Genomic DNA, 24,611 nt, shown 5'->3' with positions numbered 1-24,611 from the left:
TACAGAGTCCACCTGAGAGACTTACTAACCATTCCCCCCGCTTGGCCATTTAATGGACTAACGTGTCCCACATGATCTATTTTGATTCTCTTTTACCCCAATACTTAAAGAAGAATATATATTGTAGTAGCAAAATATTTCAGAGTAGAAACCATTAGGATAAACATGAGTTAGAACTCGCTGTACATCTGTCAACACTACTAAAAAGAGCGCCCCAAATAATTTCTGGTTAAACAGAAAAGTAAGCTAGAACAATATTAGGTTGATAATAGCCCATAGAGCTTTTGATTTAGAAAAAGCTTTATTAACTAAAAAAAGTTGGTGCTAGACTTAATTAATATTTAACTAGTGTTACTTGGATGCTTTTGGTCAATTTGGTAATCATTCTAATGAGGGTACATATTTGAAAGATGTGTTTTTAACTTATGAGACACATTTTAGTAAGTCTGTATTTAGTGAGGAAATCCAGTAGTAAAGTATTTTCCTTAGAGCCTCTGATGCCAAGAGACATTTACAGGTAGGAGTTTTATAGCAGGTGATTTTTTGAACATTTACTTATATGTCTGTTTGTTTCTGAAGGATTTTGCAAACACCATTCCTGGACATGGCGGGATAATGGACAGATTTGATTGTCAGTATTTGATGGCAACTTTTGTGCACGTGTACATCACGAGTTTTATAAGGTACTTTTAGATTTTTAAAAAATGTTTTATTAGATGACTTCTTGGAGTTCTCATTTCTACAGGCATTAGTTTGAATGAGTTACTTTTTCTGTCAATAGTAATTTATAGTATAAAGAGGGAATGGTGGCCCCTGGAGTTTGTGTCACATTGTAGCCCTGAGAAGTATGATTAAGGAGAAATTAAGAAGAAGTAATTAAATTATAATTATTTTACACACATTTGAATAACTTAAATAATAGTATATGTCATGGTCTTTAGTAGGACCAAGGTAAAATGTAGGTAATGTGGACGGTACTGGATTGAATCATCAGTGTTCCCATTTTCTGTGGTATGTATACAGCGACAGTGAGTACTAACTAAAAAGGAGGAGGATGTAGTAATTCCTCCAGTCCACCAGTTACTGCTTGAGAGCCTGTGATGTGTTGGGGAATGTTCTAGGCATGCATACAGCAAAGAACAAAGTGCCCGCCCTCAGAGCTTACATTCTTACTGGGGAGCTGGAGAGAGAAGGGGCAGAAACGGGCAAAAAACAAACCCAGTTTGCTAGCTGGTGGTAAGCGCCATGGAGAAAAATAAAGCAGGCCAGGGGATTATGGTGGTATGGGGGGTGGAGAAGTGGGGTGAATGGAGGGGTGTTGCTTTTTGATATAGGTTTATTCTTGTTACACCTGTAAGGTTTTGGCTCCGCCGCACAATGCTAGTTTGAGGTGCGAAAGCAAACCACCGCAAGCACGTGTTCCCTTTACTTGCCGTGGTCTCTACAAAGTAGCTGACCGCAGGAAACATGGATTTCCTTCAGAGAGTACTTAGAAACTCATATTTGTAGATCCCCAAACACATATTTTAAATATATACCCAGAGCAGTGTAGGAATTTTCTATTTTTTATTTTTCTTGAGCAGTCTTGTTAGGAGTTTATTTCATTAATCTTTTCAAGGAATCAAATGCTGGCTTTGTTAACGTTCTGTGTCACTGATGCCCACCTGCACCTTTCACTCCTTCATCTTTCTTTAGATGCAATTTGCTGTTGCTTTTTGAGATTCTTGAGATAAAGCTTAGGTTATTGATTTTCAGCCTTCTTGTCTAATCATCTAAGACTGTAAATTCCCTCTTAAGTACAGCCTTCTTATCTTACTGTTATGTTTGCATTTTCATCATCAATTACAAATATTTCCTGATTTCCAGTGTGATACCTGCTTTGACATGCGGATTATTTAAATGTGTATTGACTGCTTTCCAAACAAATGGAGATTTCCTCATTCTCCTTCCTTTATTGACTTTTGCCCTCATTCCATGTGGTCAGAAAGCATACTCTGTATTATTTCAGTTTTTGTATTTGTGGAGACTTGTTTTGTGCCCCAGCATATTGTCTGTTCAGGTATGTGGCCACGTGCCCACGGAGCGCATGCGCACCTGCGTGTCGGGGATGCAGGGCTGTACACGCCCATTAGGTGAGGTTTAGCTAAGTCTTCTGTACTGATTGTTTGCTTTGTTTTTTTCAACTTTTTTCAGGAAGAGAGCTTTGTCAAAATATCCCACCGTGATTGTTGTTGTTTTTTAAACATTTATGTATTTATTTTAGAGAGAGAGAGAGAGCACAAGCAGGAAGGGGCAGAGGGAGAGAAAGAATCCCACGCAGGTTCCACACCCAGTGCAGAGCCCAACTAGGGCCCAACCTCACAACCCTGAGAGCATGACCTGAGCCAAAATCCCGAGTTGGACGCTCAACCACTGAGCCACCCACGCCCCTCCCCTCCCAGTGTGATTGTAAATTTACCTAATCCTAGTCTGCCAGTTTTTGCTTTGTGTATTTTGAGGTGGTTTTACGTATATACACATTTAGGACTGTCCTATCTCCCTACTGAATCGCTCCTAATGTCATTCTATAACGTCCATCTTTATAGGCCACTTGCTTAATACCTATTTTGTTGAGCCTGGGGGGCTCAGTCATAAGCTCAGTCATTAAGCGTCTGCCTCCAGCTCAGGTCATGATCCCATGATCCCAGGGTCCTCGGATCGAGCCCCGCATCGGGCTCCCTGCTCAGCAGGAAGCCTGCTTCTCCCTGTCAAAAAAATAAATAAAATCTTTAAAAAAAAAAAAACCCCTATTTTGTTGGATATTGAAAGAATGGCATCAGCTTTCTTTTGGTTAGTATTTATATAGTGTTTCTTTGTCAGTCCTTTTATTTGTAGCATTCCTTTATCCTTATATAAAGTGTGCTTCTATTCTAACAAGCATATAGCTTGATTTTAGTTTTTTCTAATAATCCAGATGACAACCTTTGTCTTTTTTTTTTTTTTTAAGATTTTATTTATTTATTTGAGATAGAGCAAGAGAGAGAGCACAAGTGTAGGGAGTGGCAGAGGGAGAAGCAGCCTCCCTGCTGAGCAGAGAGCCCAACCCTTGGAATCATGACCTGAGCCAAAGGTGGATGCTTAACCCACTGAGCCACCCAGGCGTCCCCAACCTTTGTCTTTCTAATTGGAGCATCTAATCCACTTTATATGGCAGTTCCCGATATATCTGTGTATTAGTAATTAATATTTAAATCATTAAAACTCTATTTTCAGATGGTAAAGCTTTTAGGGCATTAACTCACCTTTTTTTTTTTTTTAACCTGCTGTTGTCTCACTAGAGAAAAGTCATGCTGAGCCCTGTTGCCTACCATTTGAAAGCAAGTATTTAGACTATTAGGAATACAGGGCTAGTGCCAGGGCACATGGAGCCGCGAGCACCTGCTGACATAATTTTGCATTTAGCTGAACTTGCTATAATACTCTTCCTTTTATCTGTGGGCCCTACTCTGGGTTTGTTACGAAGTTGCTGAATCTTTTGAAGACATGGAAGACAAGCCGTGCCCCGGCTTGAGTAGACAGTGGCTGTGAGAGACATCTGGCCACACTTCTGGCACATGAGCTGAGCCACGTGCATGAAGTTAACCCGTGGGATGGCTAGTCTGTGCTGTGGTGTGGTTTTTTAATCAAAGACTTCTGTGATATCCCTCTATAGCAGACATTTCTTTTTGTTGCTGGGTTTTCTATTTCCTATAATTCCGTTTGAACTGAACAGTCCTAGTCATAAATTTAGTTACCTGTGTAAATGTCTTTCTCGGAATTCGGTGCCCTTCTCCATACATCATTTATGTCTTGCTCTTCTCCATTGGATTTTACTAATCTCTGTTTACAAGAAGTGAACCATGATCTGTTTCTCGTTTTCAAATGGACTGTAGAAATTGCAGAGAACGATACATGGACATTAAAATCTGAATTCAGTTCATTCTGAATTTGACAGAATAACACTGTAGAAGATCACACAGGTGTGAATGGATTGAGTTCTAGAGTCCGGGTGGGGGCAGGTAGGGGGGAGTTACGAATCTCTGACTGTAAAAGTGTCAGAGCGGGGAAAGGGTAAGAGGCCTGTTTAGGACCTTTTCTGACTCAGAGTGCAACGCAGAAGGGTGGGAAGAGGAGGGCTGGAGAGGGGACGTTGGGGGAGCTGCTGGAGGAGGTGTCCCTGGGAGAGAAGGGGGAGCGCGTTGTACCACTGCCTCGTTGCTGCCTCAGCTCTCCCCGGGCTCGCTTCGCCACCACTGGGACTGCTGGCAGGTGGGTGAGGAGGGCCGGCGGGCTGCCTCCTCGCCCTCCTTTCAACTAGAAAAAGACCCACTTTTTACTATATTGGGGTTCACCGAAGACTGTGTTTGGACAGACGCTGGGGCATCTACTGTAGATCCTGGGTAGCGGTTGCAGTGCTGGGTTAGCACCTCGGTGTCCTGTCTCTCGAACATTCATATACCCCAGGGGCACTACTCAAAGTTTCTTTGAAGCTAAAAATTTAAAGTATTATTTTTCATGTCCTCTTCTGGCTTACCTTCATCCATTGGGACTTTTGCTCCTTTTCTTACCGGATAGTTTTTGTGTCTTGTCCAGTCAGGATTTGTTCCCTGTCCCCACCTTTAACTCAGGTTGCCGTTTTGAGAAGTTTTGTAGAACTCAGATCTGCATCCCCTGGATTGCCTAATGTTGTTCCTGGGTTTTGTGTTTGTGCATTCTTCCCAAATCTAGACTGAATGCCTCGTGGTGCAGAATATTTCTGGGGCTTTTTCTCCCTTCGACACTAACATTGGGCATTGAAGTGAGCTTGAGCAAGTGAACACTGTTACTCTACACTTAAGTGCATGATTTAGTTTCAGTTGGGGGTATATGCTTCCCTTGGCTCTCTTCAAATAGCATGAACTTGGCCTTTTCTGCTTCGTTATCAGGGGTCCGAATCCCAGCAAAGTGCTACAGCAGTTGTTGGTGCTTCAACCAGAACAGCAGTTAAATATATATAAAACCCTGAAGACTCACCTGATTGAGAAAGGAATCCTGCAGCCCGCCTTGAAGGTATAGCTGGATCCACAGAGGGAAGGACTGACCATAAGGAATTCTACAGAAAAGCACTGACAGATGAAATTTTGTAATTGTACAGAAACCTGGCCGAAAACGCAATAGATTGAAGTTTTGCAGACACGAATGTCTCTTCTCGAAATTACTGTGAATATTTAACACTTACTTGATCTAAGTTATGAAATAAGTAGCAAATTATCAACAAAAGATCCTGTACTTTTTCTAGAGTGTATTTTCTGATGTTAACTTCCTTCTCCTGACTTGCTAGGTTTCATAATGTAAAAGACTTGTGTTTTAAAGAGTCAAACAGAAAAAGAGTAAACTGAGGATGTCTTAAGATTGCATCTGGCGTTGTGCCCTTTACACAAATATTGACTTCTGCACTTGGAGCCGCTCTTAATTTTAACAAAATGTTTTATGTAAGGCACAATAGGAAGTTAGTTCTCCTGCACTTCCTCCTCTTAGTCTGAAGTCCTTTCTGAAGGGCTGAGTTGGATCCAAAAAGGAAAAAAAAAAAAAAAAAGCTTGTCCGTTTTTCAAAAGAAGTAAGTAATCATTTGCCAGGGGAAAACGTTCCACTTTTAGGTAGGTTCAAAAAGAGCAGACATCAAACTCTACTCCTGATAAAACTGTTTGCAAAAACACGACAGACAGTTGCAAGAAAAACGAAGAATTCTGCTACGAAGAACGTAAGGTCCACCTCCTCCACAGATGATCTGCACAGATGACAACAGCTCGGGAGGCAGCGGGAGACAATGGCGCACGACCCCGGCCACCTCTTGCTCGAATTCTCTGCCTTTCCTCGTTTCCCCCTGAGCCGGTTTCCATCAGTTCCGCAGCCTCCAGCACATAAGATGCACGCAGAGGGCAGCGAGTAGGCGTGGTGGCCGACGCAGAGCGGGGTGCGGAGTGGCCTGTCCCCGGGAGGCTCTGCGGGCCTCTGTCCCGGGGGCCTCCCTGCTGGCGCCCTGGGCCGCCCAGGGCACACGCAGCTGGCGAGAAGGAAGACGTGCCCGGGGACCGAGGCCCCGCCCAGCTCCCTGCTAACAGCTCACCTTTGCCCCGTCCTCTTTCACATCATGTCGTAAAATCCGAGGACTGCAGCTGACGATTTTTTTCCTTCAGGAATGAAAATCAAGCAGAAGTGATTCTCCTCAAGAACCAGCAGCACACGAATGCCAGCGCGTCCCCGTGGACCGGCCGCTGTAACAGACACGAGGCTGATTCTCCTCCGCGAAGGGAAACAAGCCACGCTCTGAGCGCCCCCCACGGCCGCATGTACTGTGCTGCCCGCGTGGCCCGGAGCCCTCCGAAAATTGCCTCGCGCTCCTCGGCCAACTCTTCAGACAGGAGAAAAACAGATTTTTAAGAGTGTTTTGCTAATGAAAAGAGTAAATATTTTTGTTTAAATCAGAAACAGATTTCAGTTATTTTCTATTTCCGTTCTACTACTATACCCGAAATAAAAGACCACAGACCTGCCCGGGGTCCGTGGATGTCGGTCTGGAACGAGCTGCTTCGTCGGGTGCGCTCCGCGAGTACGGCGCGTCTGGTTAAGCTCGGTGCGCTCCGTGATGAGTACGGCGCGTCTGGTTAAGCTCGGTGCGCTCCGTGATGAGTACGGCGCGTCTGGTTAAGCTCGGTGCGCTCCGCGAGTACGGCGCGTCTGGTTAAGCTCGGTGCGCTCCGTGATGAGTACGGCGCGTCTGGTTAAGCTCGGTGCGCTCCGTGATGAGTACGGCGCGTCTGGTTAAGCTCGGTGCGCTCCGCGAGTACGGCGCGTCTGGTTAAGCTCGGTGCGCTCCGTGATGAGTACGGCGCGTCTGGTTAAGCTCGGTGCGCTCCGTGATGAGTACGGCGCGTCTGGTTAAGCTCGGTGCGCTCCGCGAGTACGGCGCGTCTGGTTAAGCTCGGTGCGCTCCGTGATGAGTACGGCGCGTCTGGTTAAGCTCGGTGCGCTCCGTGATGAGTACGGCGCGTCTGGTTAAGCTCGGTGCGCTCCGCGAGTACGGCGCGTCTGGTTAAGCTCGGTGCGCTCCGTGATGAGTACGGCGCGTCTGGTTAAGCTCGGTGCGCTCCGTGATGAGTACGGCGCGTCTGGTTAAGCTCGGTGCGCTCCGCGAGTACGGCGCGTCTGGTTAAGCTCGGTGCGCTCCGTGATGAGTACGGCGCGTCTGGTTAAGCTCGGTGCGCTCCGTGATGAGTACGGCGCGTCTGGTTAAGCTCGGTGCGCTCCGTGATGAGTACGGCGCGTCTGGTTAAGCTCGGTGCGCTCCGCGAGTACGGCACGTCTGGTTAAGCTCGGTGCGCTCCGTGATGAGTACGGCGCGTCTGGTTAAGCTCGGTGCGCTCCGCGAGTACGGCACGTCTGGTTAAGCTCGGTGCGCTCCGTGATGAGTACGGCGCGTCTGGTTAAGCTCGGTGCCGGGCGTCTAGTTGCTCGGTCTGGCACGCACGCGGTCAGTTCGTCCGCACGGGATGTGCTCAGCCAGCACTATTTCAGACCGTCCCGTAAAAACCTCGAATTGGCACCGGAAATGTTATTACAGGAGGGAATGATTCCTCTTAAAGTCAGGCTACCTACAGGTTTCATTTTCAGCATCTCTCATATATATTTGCCTCATTAAGAGCTCCAAATGCTGATCATAAAAGAATTTAGATTAGCAGAGGTTAAGAAATAAGATGAAAAATTTGTCACAGGAACTTACATCGAAAACTTGGTGATTTGCACAATAATAAAGAGCTGCTTGGAGATACACGGTTCCCTCCGCATTTTTCTTGGAAGTGATTGGTGAGGCACGGCGACGCAGAATTATAAGCATTACTGAATACACGTATTATAAAATCAATCCTATTATAAACAAAATACGAAGGTAGAAATATTTGGGGTCACAGTAATTGCTTTCCTCAAATATACTTTTAGAGGTGGGTGTACATTATATGTAAAAAAGTAAATTCTTAATTTTAACAGAGTTCTAACGATTGACCTTTTTAGTGTACTTTTATAGCATGTATATTAAAATAGAATATATTTTAGCAAAAGATTGCCATAAAACCCTGACTTTGATCATTTTTATACTTGCACTGTGAAGAGAGCTTAAATTCCAGTGTAGGAATGGGCTGGCAGGAAAATAAGACTGGGGACTTCCTTCACAGTAATGGCTAATTGTTCCAGATTTGCTATTTTTGGAGGTAACTCTACTTGTGTACTAATTGCTTGACTTTTTAACCTGTGGGATGCAAATGTTTCCTCAGTGCTTGTCCCCCTGTGGTACATACACATTTACTGTCTGTGAATAAAAAGACCACACCTTTTACCCTCCCCCCCTTTTTGTTTCATTTGTAATTTCTTTTCCTTGGTACTTTCATTTGAACAAAGACAGTATCACCTTGTTCAGTGAAAAAGAAAAAAGTAGAAACAGTGGACATATACTGTATATGGGTGGGAGATAGCTTATGATTTGTGTCAGTAAGTTCTCCGAATCTTTTACTGAAACAGAGACAGGAAAATAAAATGGAAACAAATCACATTTTGACTTTGTTGTGCCATTTTTTCATTGGAGAAGAATCATTCGTTCATGTGGCCGGTGTTTACAAAACGACCACAGGTGCGTGGACTGCACACTGTGTACCTTCCATCGCCGGCATCTCCAGTGACATCCTCACGGCGGGGATACCTACTTCTGTGAGGAGGGAACGTGTGTGTGTAAAGGTGTCCTCTTACTAGAAAGAGTACTGAATTTTTATATTTCCCATAGTTTATAATGATGCATTTACTTCTGCGAATCTCTGATCCGATCCCCACGAGAGCTTTAAGCTATATGGCTGCTGGACGGCAGCGGTTTCCATCAGCCATCGTGTCCCTGGTGTCTGTCCGGCTCCACGCCAGCACCCCTGAGGCCCTCAAGCTCCTGCACGATGAATGGGTTTGGAGTCTTAAGACCCAGCTGTGCACACTTCCACTTGTCTTTCTTCGGCAGCCCTTCCCTGCCCACCCGTTTTCATTCTGCGTGACTCGAAAATGGATGTCAGGAGTCCTAGTTTGTAGGGTTAAGGATCAGGTAAAAAAATCCATAGGAACGTACCATGACTTGTGTCCAGCATAGAGAAGCTGATTTGTCATCCTTAGTTTCCTTTCTTCCTGTCTGCTCCTCTGCTGTTGCTCAGATCCACTGCAAAGTGACGGTCTGGTAGAACGGACCGAAAAGGTAACCACGTTCAGCCACTTACGATGTAGGTGGTGTTAACATTGAGAGTTCCTTGAATGGTAGACAGCCCGTCCATTCGTTTCAGCAAACCCACAGTGTCTCCCACACAGCCAGCACTTGGCTTTGTCCTGGCACCAAGAATAAGAACTCTAGTTCTCCGCCTAGTCACAGAGACGAAGGTGAATGCCATATGAGGTAGATGTTGATTGGGGCGGTGACAAATGTATAAAGCAGAGGGGGAAATGGGAGACCACCACTCTGACCTCCACGGAGTATCTGTCGGCCCTACAGACAGTCCGGAGCCAGCTCTCTCCACCTGCTCCAGAAACTTCCCAAAGTTTAAAAGTCACTCCTTAAAGAGGGGCTCTATTTGGGAATCTGTATGTTGTGGCTGCAAATAAAAAGCAGGTCTAAGCAATTGAAGCAAAATCAGGAACCTGTCCTACCTTAATTCCATTGTCTTCCTTTTCCCGTACCAAAGGGGAGAACGTTCTTGAATCGTTAGATAACATCAAGAGTCATTTAGTAAGGGTTAATGAATGGAACGTTATTTGATAATGGCAAGTGAGCTTCTAAAAGGAGCTGAGAAAATACAGCCTGGCTCTCTAATGTGTACAAAAAACATGGGTGGGTAGAGCAAAAGCCTGGTTGCCCAGATAGGGAGAATCACTGAGGGAAGGTCCACCCAAAGGTGTCCTCCCACTGCCCTCGAACTTACAGCACAACCTATGGTTCCTGGGCATGAGCTCTCAGACCCCCCTTTCCACTGTGCGCCCAGCTTGAGTTCACTGGGTCCAGCTGGTATTCTGTTCCGGAATGTGCGATGTCAAACTTCAGACAGGACCTAAAAGGGTGATAAGTTTGAGAACATTTCTGAGTCATCTATTAAGTGTATTTTCGATCAGTTTTAATCTCAAGATTTGTGAGAAAAAGAAACCCAAAGCCTTTAGCTGATACAGCTGAGACAGACACAACTGAACCGTCAGCAGTTCTGTTTGTTTGTTTTTTTTCAGCAGCTTTATCGAGATAGAGTTTATGCACTGTAACACCGTGCAAACGTCCCCACATCCAGGTTAACACGATTTCCATCACTCCACAAGCTCCCTGGTGCCCACTTGCACCTAATCCCCACTGCAACCCCCAGGCTTCGGCACCCGCTGCTCTGCTGTCTCTAGAAATTTGCTTTTCCTGGACATCGCCTATAAAAGGAATCATACAATATGTCGTGGTTTGCATCTGGCATAATATTTTTGTATGTATCAGTACTTCATTCCTTTTTATGAATACCGTATTTATTGTACTGACTGACTTACCGGTTGATTGGCATTTGGGTTATTTCCAATTTGCTATGAATATTTGTGGACAGGTCTTTGTGTGGTCATGTCTCCATTTGTCTCAGATTTCTAAAGGTGGAATTGCAGGGTCATATATTTATGTGTTAACTTTCAAAGAAATGGCCAAACTGTCCAAAGTGGCTGTGCAACCTGACATTCCTGCTGGCAGTGTACCCGGGTCCCAGTTTCTCTACACCCTCGCTGAAACCCAGCATGTCCGTTTTGGTTTTCTTGAGAGAGAGAGAGAGAGAATCTTAAGCAGGCTCCACGCCCCTTGCAGAGCCCACGCGGGGCTCAATGATGCGGGGCCCTGCACCGGGCCCTGAAATGATGACCTGAGCTGAAACCAAGATTGGACACTTATCCAACTGGGCCAGCCAGTTGCCCTGACGTGTCCATCTTTTTAATGAAAGCCATTTTAACTGGGGCACAGAGGTATCTCAGGATGGTTTGGGTTGCATTTCTCTATGGCTGCTGGTGCTAAGCATCTTTTCATGTGCTTATTTGGCATTTGTGTGTGTACCTTGATGAAATGTCCATTCATATCTTTGCCCATTTTTACATGGGATAGTTCTTTGTATTGTGTTTCTTTGTATTGAGTTGTAAGAGATTACATCCTGGATGTAAAACCCTTATCGGATACATGACTTGCAATTATTTTCTCCCAGGCTGTGGTTTTTTTGTCTTTTCAGTTCCTTTTTTTTTTCCCCTTCATTCTTAATACTTCTTTTTAAAGATTTTATTTATTTGAGAGAGAGACAGCTAGCGAGACAGGGAACACAAGTAGGGGGAGTGGGAGAGGAAGAAGCAGGCTCCCAGAGGAAGAGCCTGACATGGGGCTCGATCCCAGAACCCCGGGATCACGCCCTGAGCTGAAGGCAGACGCTTAATGACTGAGCCACCCAGGCGCCCCAATACTTCTTTTTAAAGCAGTTTAAAGTTCACAGTAAAACTGAGGGGAAGGTATAGACCTTTCCCATAAATCCTTTGCCCTGCACCCCCCTCCCATCTATCTGTCACCACATTCATAGCCTCCCTATTATTCACATCCCCAACCAGAGTCGTGCATGTGTTACACTGATAAACTTGCACTGACCCATCATAATCACCCAAGTACACAGTTTACATTAGGGTTCATTTTGGTGGTATAACTTCTTCGGATTTGGAAAAAAGTATGATGCTACATACCCATCATTGTGGTAGTATACAGAGTATTTTCACTGCCCTAAAAACTTCCGTGCTTCCGCTGTTCATTCCTCCCTGTACCCCGAACCCTTGGTCTTTTCGGGAATCATAGTTTTTCCTTTCCCAGGGTGTCCTACAGCAGGAATACAGTTGGAGCCTTTCAGACGGGCTTCTTTCACTTAGTAGCGTGCATTTAAGCTTCCTCCATGGCTTTTCATGGCTTGAGAGCGCATTCCTTAGCACTGAAAGATATTCCATTGCCTGGATGTACCACAGTTTATCCATTCACCAGCTGAAGGACATCTTGCTTGCTTCCGAGTTTTGGCAACTATGAATAAAGCTGCTGTAAACATCGGTGTGCTACAAACATCGGGTTTTGGGGCAGACCTTATTTTTCATCTCCCTTTGATAAATACCAGGAATTGTAGTTGCTGAATCACATGGTAAGAGTATGTTCAGTTTTGTAAGAAAGTGCTAGGCTGTCTTGCAACATGACCATACCATTCTGCATTCTTAAGCAGCACTGAATGAGAATTCCTATTTTGCACACGCGTGCCAGCACTTGGTGTCGTGGGTGTTCTGGAGTTGAGGCGTTCCGGTAGGTAGGCGTGGGGTTTTAACTTAATTTCCCCAATGGTGTGTGTCGTGCGGCATCTTTTTCTTTTTTTAAATAAGAAGTTTATTTAAACGACAAGACACTTGAAGGGAAAATGATCTAGGATTCACTTATTTTAGAGTAATTTATCCCTACTTAAAGACATGGCCCTACACGTAACAGCTGCAGACAAAAAAGTTATAACATTGCCCTTGGTTCTACAGTGATCAATGAAAAACACTAATATTCTCCAATCAAACAGGGTATGCAAGGATTTTTATGTTCTTTTTTTGTTAAAGAGTGAGCACAAAGTAACTTACTGGACTATAAAGGTAAGAGCTGAGTGAGCATGCCACAAATGGACAGAAGGGGCATTTTCACAGAACCAGTATTTTTCCCCATCCCGTCTCCATCTGATGTTGATCCAAACATACCATTGGCCATTTTGTAACAAAAATGCAGTATGCAGGTGCACATACAGCTACTGTATAATAAAGGAATGGGAAGGAAAAAATGAAAGAATAGAGAAAGTTCTACTGTAGTGGCCAGCATGTGGTGGGACCAGACTGCAGTTTTCTAACTGACAGTGTCATCTTGGTCTGGAGGGGCAGAGCTTGGTGGTAATGCAGCAGGCTCCCTTCTCGGTCGATACCTCCCGTCTGCTGCTGGAACCGCCAACTCCGTCTTCATCCTCCCTCTCTGACGGTGCGGTGTGTCTATTTCACTGATTGGCTCAGGGAGTCGGGATCTGATCTGCCTCATTGACAAACCCTTTCAAAGGAGCAGCAGCCCAACTTGCTTCAGAAATCCACACATTTCTGATTCTGTATGAGAAATGAGCATATAGCTGTTTTCAGCTGCTGAAATCAATCTGAAAGATGAAAAATCCTTGGGCTTTTCATCGGCCACAGTGAGTGCCGAAGTCTCCCCAGCTGCCACTTCCCAGGGAGCTACCAGGTCCGCACCCAGCGAGCACAAGCAGCACAAGAAGCGGCAGGAGGAGGCAGCAGCCAAGCATCTTTTCATATGCTTGTTATCTGTGTACCTTCCCTGGTGAGATGCCTGTGAAGGTTTTCGGCCCATGTTTTTAATGGGGTTGTTTTCTTTCTTTCTTTCTTTTTTTTTTTTTTGGTTTGTTTTTTTAAAGATTTTATTTGAGAGAGAGAGAGAGAACATGAGCAGAGGGGAGGGACAGAGAGGGAGAGGGAGCAGCAGACTCCCCACCGAGCAGGGAGCCCGATGTGGGGCTCGATCCCAGGACCCCGAGATCATGACCTGAGTTGAAGGCAGACGCTTAACTGACTGACGCTTAACCACTCAGGTGCCCCAGTTGTTTTTCTTATTAAGAGTTCTTGTATATCTTGAATGACAGTCCTTCATCACGTGTCTTTTGCAAGTATTTTCTACCAGTCTGTAGCTTATCTTCTCATTCTCTTGACATTATCTTTTGTAGGACAGAAATCTTATTATTTTTTAAAAATATTTATTTATTTATTTTAGAGAGCGTGTGTGCAGGGGAGGGGAAGGGGGGGCAGAGGGAGAGAGAAACTTCAGCGGGCTCCATGCTGAGCCCAGCTTGGGGCTTGATCTCACGATCCTGAGATCATGACCTGGGACCTGAGCTGAAACCAAGAGTCAGTTGCTCAAGTGACTGTGCCACCAAGGCACCTGCAGAAATTTTAATTTTAGTTGAGTCCAGCTTATCAATTCCTTCTTTCATGAACTGTGCCTTTTGATGCGGTACCTATGATGTAGTAACTATGAGGTAACAATGACTTAGATGTTGTCTCTGCCATACCCAAGGTTATCTAGGTTTTCTATGTTATTTTCTAGTCTTATAGTTCTGCACTTTACATTTAGGTTTCTGAGCCATCTTGAGGTACGTTTTGTGAAAGGTGTAACATCTGTCTCTACATTCGTTTTCTTGCATGTGGATGTCCAGTTGTTCCACCACCCTTGTTCTCTTTGCTCCACTGTATAGCCTTTACTCCTCTGTCAAAATCAGTTGACTATACGTGCTTCTACTTCTGAGCTCTGTGTCTTGTTCCATTGATCTACACGTTTATTTTTTTGCCACTACCACACTGTCTTGATTATTGTAGCTATAAGTCTTACTTACAGCTCACTATATGTAAGCTTATGACTTATAACTTACTATAAGTAAGTCTTCAAGTTGGGTAGTGTCAGTCTTCCAACTTTGTTCTCCTATAATACTGTGTTAGCTATTCTGGGTCTTTTGCCTCTCTATATAAACTTTAGAATCAGTTTATTGATATCCACAAAACAATCTTCTGGGATTTTAACTGGGATTGCACTGAGTCTATAGATCAATTTGGGAAGAACTGGTATTTTGACAGTATTGAGTCTTCCTATCCATGAACATGGAATATCTCTCCACTTATTTAGTTCTTTGATTTTGTTCATCAGAATTTTGTAGGTTTCTTCACAGAGACCTTGTACATACTTTGTTAGATTTATACCTAAGTATTTCATTTTGGGGGATGCTCATGTAAATATAGCATTGTGGTTTTAATTTCAAGTTCCACTTGTTCATTGATGGTATATAGGAAAACGATTGACTTGTGTATATTATCCTTATATCCTGCAACCTTTCTAAACTAGCTTACTAGTTTCAGGAGGTTTTTTCCCAATTTCTTTTTGACTTTCTACATTTGATCATGTCATTTGCCAACAAAGATAGTTTTATGCCTTTCCAGACTGTATATTTTTATTTCTTTTTCTTGTCTTATTGCATAAGTTGGAACTTCCAGTATGATTTGAAAAGGAGTGGTGAGTGGGAACATCCTTGCCTTATAACTGACTGATCTTAGTGGTAAAGCTCTTGAGTTTCTCACCATTGGGAACGATGTTAATTGTAGGTTTTTTTCATAGATAGTCTGTATCAAGTTGAGGACGTTCCCCTCTTTTCCTAGTTTATTGGGAGTTTTATCACGAATGGGTGTTGGAGTTTGTCAAGTTATATTTTCGCATCTAATGAGATTATCATATGAATTTTCACTTTTAGCCTATTGACGTGATGGCTTACATTAATTGATTTTCAAATGCTTAGCCAGCCTCATGTTGCATACTTGGGATAAGTATCACTTGGTTATGGTGTATAATTCCTTTTATACATTCTTGGATTTGATTTGCTAATATTTTTTTGAGAATTTTTGCATCTAATATTCATGACAGATAATGGTCTGCAGTTTTCTTGTAATGTCTTTGTCTGGTTTTGGTATTGGGGTAATGCTGACCTCATAGAATGAGTTAGAAAGTATCTGCATCTAATCTCCAAAAAAGACTGTAGAGAACGGATAGAATTTGTTTCTTAAATGTTTGGTAGAATTCACCAGTGAACCCATCTAAGCCTGGTGCTTTCTGTTTTGGAAGGTTATTAATTATTGGCTCAGTTTCTTTGATAGATGTAGGTCTATTCAGACAATTTGGCAATTTGCTTTGGCAAATAGTGTCTTTCATGGAATAGGTCCATTTCATCTAGGTTATCAAATTTGTGGACAGAGTTGTTCATAGTGTTCCTTTATTATTCTTTTAATTTCCATAGGATTTGTAGTGCTGTCTTCTCTTTCTTTTCCGATATTAGTAATCTGTATCCTCCCTTCCTCTGTCTCTCTTTTTGTAAATATCCTGGCTGGAGGCTTACTGATTTTATTGATCTTTCTAAATAACCAGCTTTTGGTTTCACTGATTTTCTGTATTTTGTTTTTCAATTACACTGACTTCTCCTCTAAATTTTATTATTGCTTTTCTCCTTCTGCTTATTTTAGATTTAATTTTTCTTTTTCCGTTTTCTTAAACTGGGAATTAGGTAATTGATTTTTGATATTTTTTCTAATATATGCATTCAGTGGTATACATTTCCTTCTAAGAACTGTTTTCACTACATCTCACAAATTTTGGTATGTTGTGTTTTCATTTTCATTTAGCTCAAAATATCTTTAAATGTCTCTTCAGATTTCTTCTTTGGCTAATGTGTTATTTCGAAGTGTGGTACTTGACGTCCATGTATTTTGGGATTTTCCTGCTAATGGTTTCTAGTTTAATTCCTTAGTGGCCTGAGAGCAGACACTGTATGATTTCTAGTCTTTAAAAATTAAGATGTATTTTATGACCCAGAGTGTGGTCTGTCTTGGTGAGTGTTCCATGTGAGCTTGAGAAGCGTGCGCATTCTGCTGTTGTTGGCTGAAACAGTCTATAGATATCAGCTATACCCAGTTGATTGATGGGGTTGAGTTCAACTATATCCTAGCTGATTTTCTGCCGGCTAGATCTGTCCACTTTTGATAGTGTCATGTTGAAGTCTTCAACTATGATAGAATTTCAAGGAGAAATAGCTGAATGCACTACCAGTTTTTGCCTCACATAGTTTGGTACTCAGTTGTCAGGTGCATGGCTTGATTTTTATTTTCTTAATGGTGTCTTTTGAAGTTTGATGCCTTTTAATTTTGAAGGTATTTTATTAATCACTTTTGCCTATTGAGGATACTGTGGGCAATGTCAAGGTCAGCCAGGAGTATGCAGATAAGTGAGACCTTCTTCAGGTCTCCACTGTGCGTGGGCATAGCCTCATCCAAGAATATGCTTGACTCAAACACACAATTCCAGGCTTATGGGGCCATTAGCTCACCCCACTCACTCTCTGCTGGGATGGCCATTTCCACTGACAACTTTCCTGGGTTCAAGTTTCATCCACTGTTTCAAATCTAGTGAATCCTCTTGGACTGCTGGGGTCCTCATAGTTCTGTCAAGCTCTGACCAAACCTCCATGTCAACTAAGCTGGCCGGGGAATGGGAGTAGCCTGGGGAAAGAACTGCAAAGACTCCCACTGTGCACCAGTTGTTCAAGCATAGATGCCTCTCATATTGTTGTAGATCTTTCTTTGATTTCCAGAGCAGTGAAATAATTTTGTCCAGCTTTACAGATCCTTTCTGGGGAGAGGTTATGCCAGCCTCTCCCTCAGCCGTAGCTGGAAATCCCACGCTGGCAATTCTATTTTAAAGCAGGAAGAGAAGAGATAGGTCTTGATTCAAACAGGACACCCTTGGCTGAGGAATAGTGACCAAGTGTACACGCTAATATTAAAAAAAAAAAACAAATAAAACCAGTGCCTACAGAACTTCTTATCAATTCTCAATGAGAGCCTTCAGATACACCCTCCTGCCCTCTAAAGAATTTCTGGGTTACTTGGGGAGACATTGTTGAAGGTGCTGTGACTGTGGTCTCTGCAGGAGGGGCCCTCGCCTGGCTGGATCTGGGGAGGGAATGAGGAGGAGAGGTGGCAGGAGAAACCCAAACAGGAGCAGAGACTCTGGCGCCTTCAGAGGCTGCTGGTGCAGGCTGCCTCCTACTTCCTAACCAGGTGCCTTTCTTGAAGGTATATTGGAAAGTGGCTTGTCTCGAAAAGAGACGTTCTAAGGAGGGCCTGTACGGGACAAGGAGGGGGAGTGCCGGTTGGTTGGTGCTGTTCCCTGAGAGGAGAAACTGACTGGATACACTGCTGGAGGGAATGTGAAATGGAACGATGGTTTTGGAGATCAGTCTGGTAGTCCCTCAGAATGTTACATGTAGAGTTACAGTATGATCCAGCAACTCCACCCAAGAGAAGCCAAATGCCCTTCCACACAAAAACCTGTACATAAGTGTTTACAGCAGTGTTATTCCCAAATAGTGAAAAAGTGGAAACCACGTCAAGTGGTAAATGAGCAAAGTGTAATATGTCCATGCAGTGGACTTAGACTCAGCAATAAAAAGGAACGAAGTTCTGATCCATGCTACGATATGGATGAATCTCACACATGTGTTAAGTGAAATAAAACACAGTCACTAAAGACCACATATTGCTTGCCTCCATTATACAAAATGTCGGAACAGGCAAATCTGTAGACAGGAAGTAATTTGTTGCTGCTAGGGGTTGGGGACAGGGAGGATGGGAAGTGACTGCTAATGGTATGGGGTTTCTTTTGGGGTGATATGCTCTCAAATCACATTGTGGTGATAGCTGCACAACTCTGTAAACATACTAAAACTAACAGAGTCGTACACTGTAAACTGATGAATTTTATAGTATGTTAATTATAGCTCAATCAAATGGTTTAAAAATCTGATTTAGGAACCTGTAATGATGGGATCTGCAGGGTAGGCTATTCTGGGCCTTGGGAGGATCGGAGAAGGGCCAGCTGGTTCCATAATGACACCCGACAATGGGTCCCACCTCTCTGTGAACTGTCTGATGGGCAGCACTGAGGGGCGGGACCTGCGCTGGAATATTTAACCCCCCCCCCCCCCCCAGTGAGGTGGGAGTAGGAGGAGGAGGGCTGGCTTTCTTCTCTGGTGTCGCTGCAGAGACCCTAAGGCTCCTACCCTGGGCTGGCAGGCAGCTGCTTCTCCCCATAGGGCCAGCGTGCCTTGCTCAAAGGTACCCTCGAGAGCTAAGGAGATTTGAACGTTTAAGATCAAACTCCAGTGAGAGTTTGAAACACAAGTGCTCGGGCATGTGGTCTATGAAAGCTCAAATTCAACACATGAAAGAGGATTTAAGACCTCCCCCAAAGCGGATTACATTAAGGCTGAAGCTCCCCAACATTCCGCTACGGACGATAAGCCCGTCACAGGACAGAGACGGCAGGATTCCCCTCACAGGAGGCCTCTACAGAAATCAGACCCATGAAGTGGAGGGTGGCATGGTGTCTGGCCGGCGCGGCGTGGGGAGGAACCGAGAGCTGCTGCTCGGCAGGCACAAGGCTTCAGTTATGCAGGGCGGTCAGGTCCAGGGCTCTGCTGTGCAACACCGGGCCCACGCTAGCAGGACGGGATCGCGCACTTCGTGCGCCAAGAGGGTAGAACTCGGGTTAAGAGTCTTCCTACAGTAATAAAAACAAAAGCTAAACATTAAAGATTGGTAAAGGTTGGTCGTCTGCCTCGAATTCTCTCACTCAACAAATCCGCCAGCAGCTACCCTCCCCGCCGGGGACAGGCGCGAGCCGGGCGGGCGCCAACGTCTGGCTCCGCGGAGCTGCGCTGCCCGGGAGCCGCCGCCCCCACGGCGTGGCCGGTGGGCCAGACTGCGGGACGTGCCACGGGCAAGAACAACGCGGACGAGGGCCACCGTGGAAAAGCGAGGGGCCGGCCAACTGCGCCAGTGCAGGCTGGTCGGAAGAGGCCCCTCGTAAGGTCACTTGAAGACTAGAAGGGGGTGAGGCGGGAGGAGGGGCCCAGCGGGGTCAGGCCGCTCCTGCCCGGACTGGAGCGCGACGGGCCGCTGCGGCTCCTCGGCTGGGAGGCACAGAGGCGGGCGACGGCGGAAGCAGCCGGCCCTCCACCTGACGGAGGGGCCCGGGTCAAGGAGAATGCACGCGCACTGCGTCTCAGGGAACTTAAGCCTCGGCCGGAGTGACCGTACTGCAGAGGCGGAGGACATCAGTGGGTGACGCCTGTACGGAACGAAGGCACGCGGGCCAGCGGGCAGACACGGGCTGCCAAAGACCAAAACCCGGCCTGGAGGGAACACAATCCCGGTAGAGAGAACGTTCTGGTAGGGCTTTGTAGTATACGTAACTTAGAAGAGCATGAATTCAATTCATATCAAAGATGAGGTGACAAATTAGCAGGGTGATACGAAGACCGCAGAGCTAAGAAGACAACTGTGAAGAGAGTGTCTTTCTTACTGAATTAGAAACTGAGAACAGACTTGCTGAAAACTGAGTTACAGAAACCTACATGAAAGCACGCCTTTTGTTTACGGCTAGAAAGGTCCTGAAGAGGGTACTCGTGTCGTTTACGATCATCCTCGAGGCCCAGTGGTAGAGGTACCAGCAGGAACACGAAAACCGCCTTTGGAGACGGCAAAATACGTCCGCATGGGCGGACCCACATCCGAGCCAGACACGGACCTGATACCATGTTTTCACAGATCTGTTTCTTCCTTTTGGCAGAATCAGCCTGCAGAGCCTGACGGGATGATCCTTAACTTTGCAAAAACTCCTTAGGCTGACCTTCGCTCTAGGGTTTGTTTCTAATGAGGTTACAAGAGTGGCTCCCTTTTGTGGCTGGAAATAGCACTTGGGGGCGCCTGGGTGGCTCAGTCGGTTAAGCGTCTGCCTTGACTCAGGTCATGATCCCAGGGTTTGAGCCAGGGATTGAGCCCCACGTCAGGCTCCTGGGCAGTGGGGCATCTGCTTTCCCCTCTCCCTCTGCCCTTTCTCCCACCACCCCAGCTCATTCTCTCTCTCTCTCAAATAAATCTTAAAACAAAAGAAAGAAGAAATAGCACTTAGGGTATAGCTTTGGTTTGAAATTTAAAGTGGTGCTTGAGGACAAGTTAATGAATAACTTGTTTGTCCTTAAATAACTGTCCTCTGCTCTGGAATGCAGCCTGCACCTTTCCTTCGTAGAGCTGGAAGTGTGACAGCAGAAGGCCAAGGCTGAAGTTCTAGTGTTTTATTTTCTCAATAAAGTAAGGCATGATTATGCATGGATGATACTGAAAAAAAAAAAATCCTAAGCACATTTTCCCTGCAGTCACCAGCATCAAACAAAAAAACAAAAAAGGAAAAGGCAAACCGGGAACCGTTGGTAAAGAGCTTCGGCCTGGGAGTCAGAGCTGAGGGGTGGAGCTGAGAGGAAACTCAGCACCGGCGCAGCTCTGGGACCAGCAAAGCCCTCTCTGAATCCCTTTCCTCCAGCGTTAAATGAGGGTCTGGACAGCTGATTTCTCAGGCCTCTTCCCACACCTACCGTTCTGCCTGCTGTGTGTCTAAAGGAAGAGTTACCACCTGCCAGGCTCTCTTTAGGCTTTTACAAATGTTTCAACGCATTCCTTTCATGTTCCTATTTCCACCCGGACACGATATACTGAGAACACACGTCTCAGGCGCTACCTGTCCCCTATCTATGTAACCTGATTTCATTCTTGTAACAGTTCTCTGGGGGCAGGTGTCATAATACAAAACTTACATGTGAGGAGACTCAAATGCAGAGAGTGAGCCATATTTCACAGTACGAGGTGGAACGGGAGCTGAACCCCCGGACCGACTGCCACCAGGCTCCTCACCAGTGTATTACACCCGGTAGAACCGTCCCCAGCATGAAGATTTTTTTTTTTTTGACACAGCAAGCGAGAGAGAGCGCACAAGTAGGGGGAGCAGCAGAGGCAGAGGGAGAAGCAAGCTCCCTGCTAAGCAGGGAGCCCGACGCGGGGCTCGATCCCAGGACCCTAGGATCATGACCCGAGCCAAAGGCAGATGCTTAATAACTGAGCCACCCAGGTGCCCCTGAAAATATTACTTAAGCTTTTTTTTTTTTTACTTGATCAAAATTTGAAAGTCTTGGCTAAAAGAACTAACATGACATTAGAAACTCCAATGCTTCAGAGATAACACTCTTGGTCTCTGCGCTCCTTTGAGCGGAGGAGGTGGTATTCCGACGGCTGGTGTGGCCGCCCACGGCGGGCGGACGGCAGGTGGGGCCTGATCTTGCACTGGGCAGGTTTCAGTGGGAGCCCCGTTGGAAGCCCCAGGCCTACGATAAGGAACACTGTTCTCAAGTGAGGACTGCACGCAACATGCTTCTTGACAATTTGGGTTCCTTGGACTAAAGCTTCTGCAAGTCAGGTTCACAGAGCCCTGGGAGTTCTGAGTGCCTTTTGTGGAGTCTGCAAGATTAGACTGCTTTCGTAATAATACTAAAAATGTGATTTGCACTGATACTTGTACTGAACGAGGTGCAGAAGCAATGGTGGGTAGAACTGCCGGAGTCCACACACATATCAAGCCAGGGGCGCCAAACTGCTGGTTAGGACCACGGTATTCTTTATCTCCAGCACTTGCTATAAAGGAAAAAAAGTGCCGTTTCACTTAAGAATGTCCTTAGAGAAGCGGTAAAAATTGCTACTTTTATTAAATCTTGAAATTTAAGTTGTGTGACGCAAACTGAGAAGCTCCCATAAGGCACCCCAGCCTGAAGTACAACGTCGGTCTTGAAGAAAAGCGCCGTGGTCACTGGGTTGTGAGCTGAACTAGCTGCTTTTCTCACCGCTCACCAGGTTTACTTAAAAGTACTGACAAATTGTGGTTCTTGGGCAGAGACGTTCTTGAAATTAACAAAGTGAGCCTGTTGCTTCAAAGGAGACATTCAAAGTATATACTGCTAATGAAAAATTATAGGTTTTAAGCAAAAATTCTACTAGAAAACTCATATCCATCACTGTTTGGCTCAGAATTTCCCAAGACAGCTGGTGATACTTTGATGTTCCACTGGATTACGAAAATATCTATTTTGTAGTGAAATAGTCAACACGTGGACTTTCTCTACACACGTCAGCTGGAGCAGTGGTGTAGTTCACTACCACATCACTGACCCGATATTGTCTAAATGACCAGTGCAGGCCGTAAGTCACGCACGGGTGAACGTGGATTCACAGAGCAAGACAGACCGAAAGTTCACTGATGTAGTTCTAGATGCCATACGGTAACCAAAATTTAAGAAACAAACTATTATCTTTAAAAAACAATAATCTGGGCAGGCTATTAATATATCCTCCCCCCTTTCCAACCACATACCTGTGTGAGGCTGGATTTTCCTCATATGCTTCGACCAAAGTGAAGTACCCAAGATGGAGTGTAGAAGCAGATAGGAGAATCCACCTGTGTTCGATTAAGCCAGACATTAAAGAGATTTGCAAAATTGCAGAACAATTCCACTCTTCACTAAATTGTTGTTTTTGGTTTTTTTGGCTTGGACGATTTTTCCCCGTGGAAATATATAATTGATCTTAATATATAATGGTTTTATCATTGTTATTTTTCAATGAATTAACATTTTTAAAATCTGTTTTGATTTCTAATACAATGATTATTGATAGACGCAAACCACATAAATAGCAAGTGTAGGGGTCCTTGATAGTTTTTAAGGGCCAAAAGGTCCTAAAACCAAGAAGCCGAGGAAGCGCGGTCTTAACCCCCTCCCTGCTCCCGGGCAACCGCGGACACAGGAAAACCTGACGCACTGAGCTGCTTCAAGAGGGACATCTCAAGTTCACAAGCAGGGAGCGGCTGCAGCCTCAGGCTCTCAGCTCCTACTGCGGGGCTCTCCAAAACACCATGCTGGCTCTCAGTGTGGAGCTTGGCTTGCTGCCATTCTAGCAAAAGTCAAAAGGAACAGTAAATAAAAAAGAACTTAGCGACGTGTGGGGAAAATGAGAATAGCGGTAAGGAGACTAAGCCAATGCTATACCAATTCTGCTGGCCTGCTTCTTCTCTGATGCTTCAAAGGGGCTAAAATGCGGGGTGCACGTGTCCTTTTATCGGAGAGAAGCAAATGGTCGAAAAGGGACTTGGTGATCGTTTGCATGTGTGCCCTTTAAATCCTAAAAGAACTTCAGCAATGCCCATCCTGGACTACAGAGCTTCTGGAGGTGACTAGAAACCGGAGTAGTACTGCACTAGAGGAATGGGATTGACCCTGTTTTCTCTTACCATTGACTTTGTTGTTGAAGAAATGACTGTTTGCTCTTAGAAGTTCTTGGCATTCCTCCATCTTTGCCTCTAAAGGGAGTTGCACTGAGGTGGGATTTGTAACAAGCACAATATTCTCAAATGTGGGACTCAGCCGTTCAAGCTTACATGGGACTGGGATTTTGTTAGCATCTTTAGAAAGAGGAAAATTAGAGTTGCCAAAGCAGCTTAAATAAATATAAAAAGTGTTTTCTATACTCAGAAGGCAGTTTTAAAACTAAATAGGCTAGAAACATTAAGAATGGATTTGCGAGTTCTTAACTCTCAGCCTGAAGACTGAAATGGAAAGACCAGCTTATGACAGTAGGTGCCGTGCTTCCAGGAAAAGGGCAGGATACCAGAATATTCCTGATGTGAATATGGCAGGGGTAGGAGACAGACGATTTACTGTTGCTTACTTTTCACAATGTGATGGACAGAGAATGAGGCTCAGTGAAAAAGAGCAGAAACCACACGACGCAGGCTTTGTCCGTGGGTCCATTCGCGTCTGCAGGTGATCTCCTGAAGTCAGCTGTCTCTCCCTGCGGCCGTCCACACTCACTCATCAGCCCCAGGAGGCCAGCACCATTGTGAAGCTCAAGGCAGACAGCATTGAAAGATGGATCGAACTAGAGCTTGAGCCAGACCCTAACAGCCAACATTTCTGCAAGCAGGAGCTTCTGAAAGAGACATTCACAACTTGAAAAG

At 45.0% G+C, this 24,611-nt stretch overlaps 2 protein-coding genes across 2 annotated transcripts in view; one reads left to right on the top strand and one right to left on the bottom strand.

The window, feature by feature from the left end:
- Positions 1-8,598, top strand: part of CDS1 (CDP-diacylglycerol synthase 1) — a 66,484-nt gene extending 57,886 nt beyond the window's left edge. The window contains exons 12-13 of the mRNA XM_045790934.2: positions 580-683; positions 4,944-8,598. Coding sequence (XP_045646890.2) covers positions 580-683; positions 4,944-5,073 — 234 coding nt within the window. The 3' untranslated portion in view covers positions 5,074-8,598. The remainder of the gene's footprint in view (positions 1-579; positions 684-4,943) is intronic.
- A 10,088-nt stretch (positions 8,599-18,686) lies between these two features.
- On the bottom strand, positions 18,687-24,582 carry LOC148109526 (uncharacterized). The gene is made up of 4 exons (XM_087864023.1): positions 24,323-24,582; positions 23,417-23,548; positions 22,971-23,054; positions 18,687-22,237 (listed from the first exon to the last, which is right to left on the bottom strand). Exons 2-4 carry the CDS (start codon positions 23,436-23,438, stop codon positions 21,762-21,764), a joined length of 582 nt encoding a protein of 193 aa, XP_087720149.1. The 5' UTR covers positions 23,439-23,548; positions 24,323-24,582; the 3' UTR covers positions 18,687-21,761.
- Between the last annotated feature and the right edge of the window lie 29 nt (positions 24,583-24,611).

This window comes from Ursus americanus, chromosome 8, assembly GCF_024610735.1.
Source record: "Ursus americanus isolate L20-20 chromosome 8, mUrsAme1.1.p, whole genome shotgun sequence".
NCBI classification, from domain to species: Eukaryota; Metazoa; Chordata; class Mammalia; order Carnivora; family Ursidae; genus Ursus; species Ursus americanus.
Note: the sequence above shows the minus strand (reverse complement) of the source record. Positions and strands in the feature narration are given on the sequence as shown.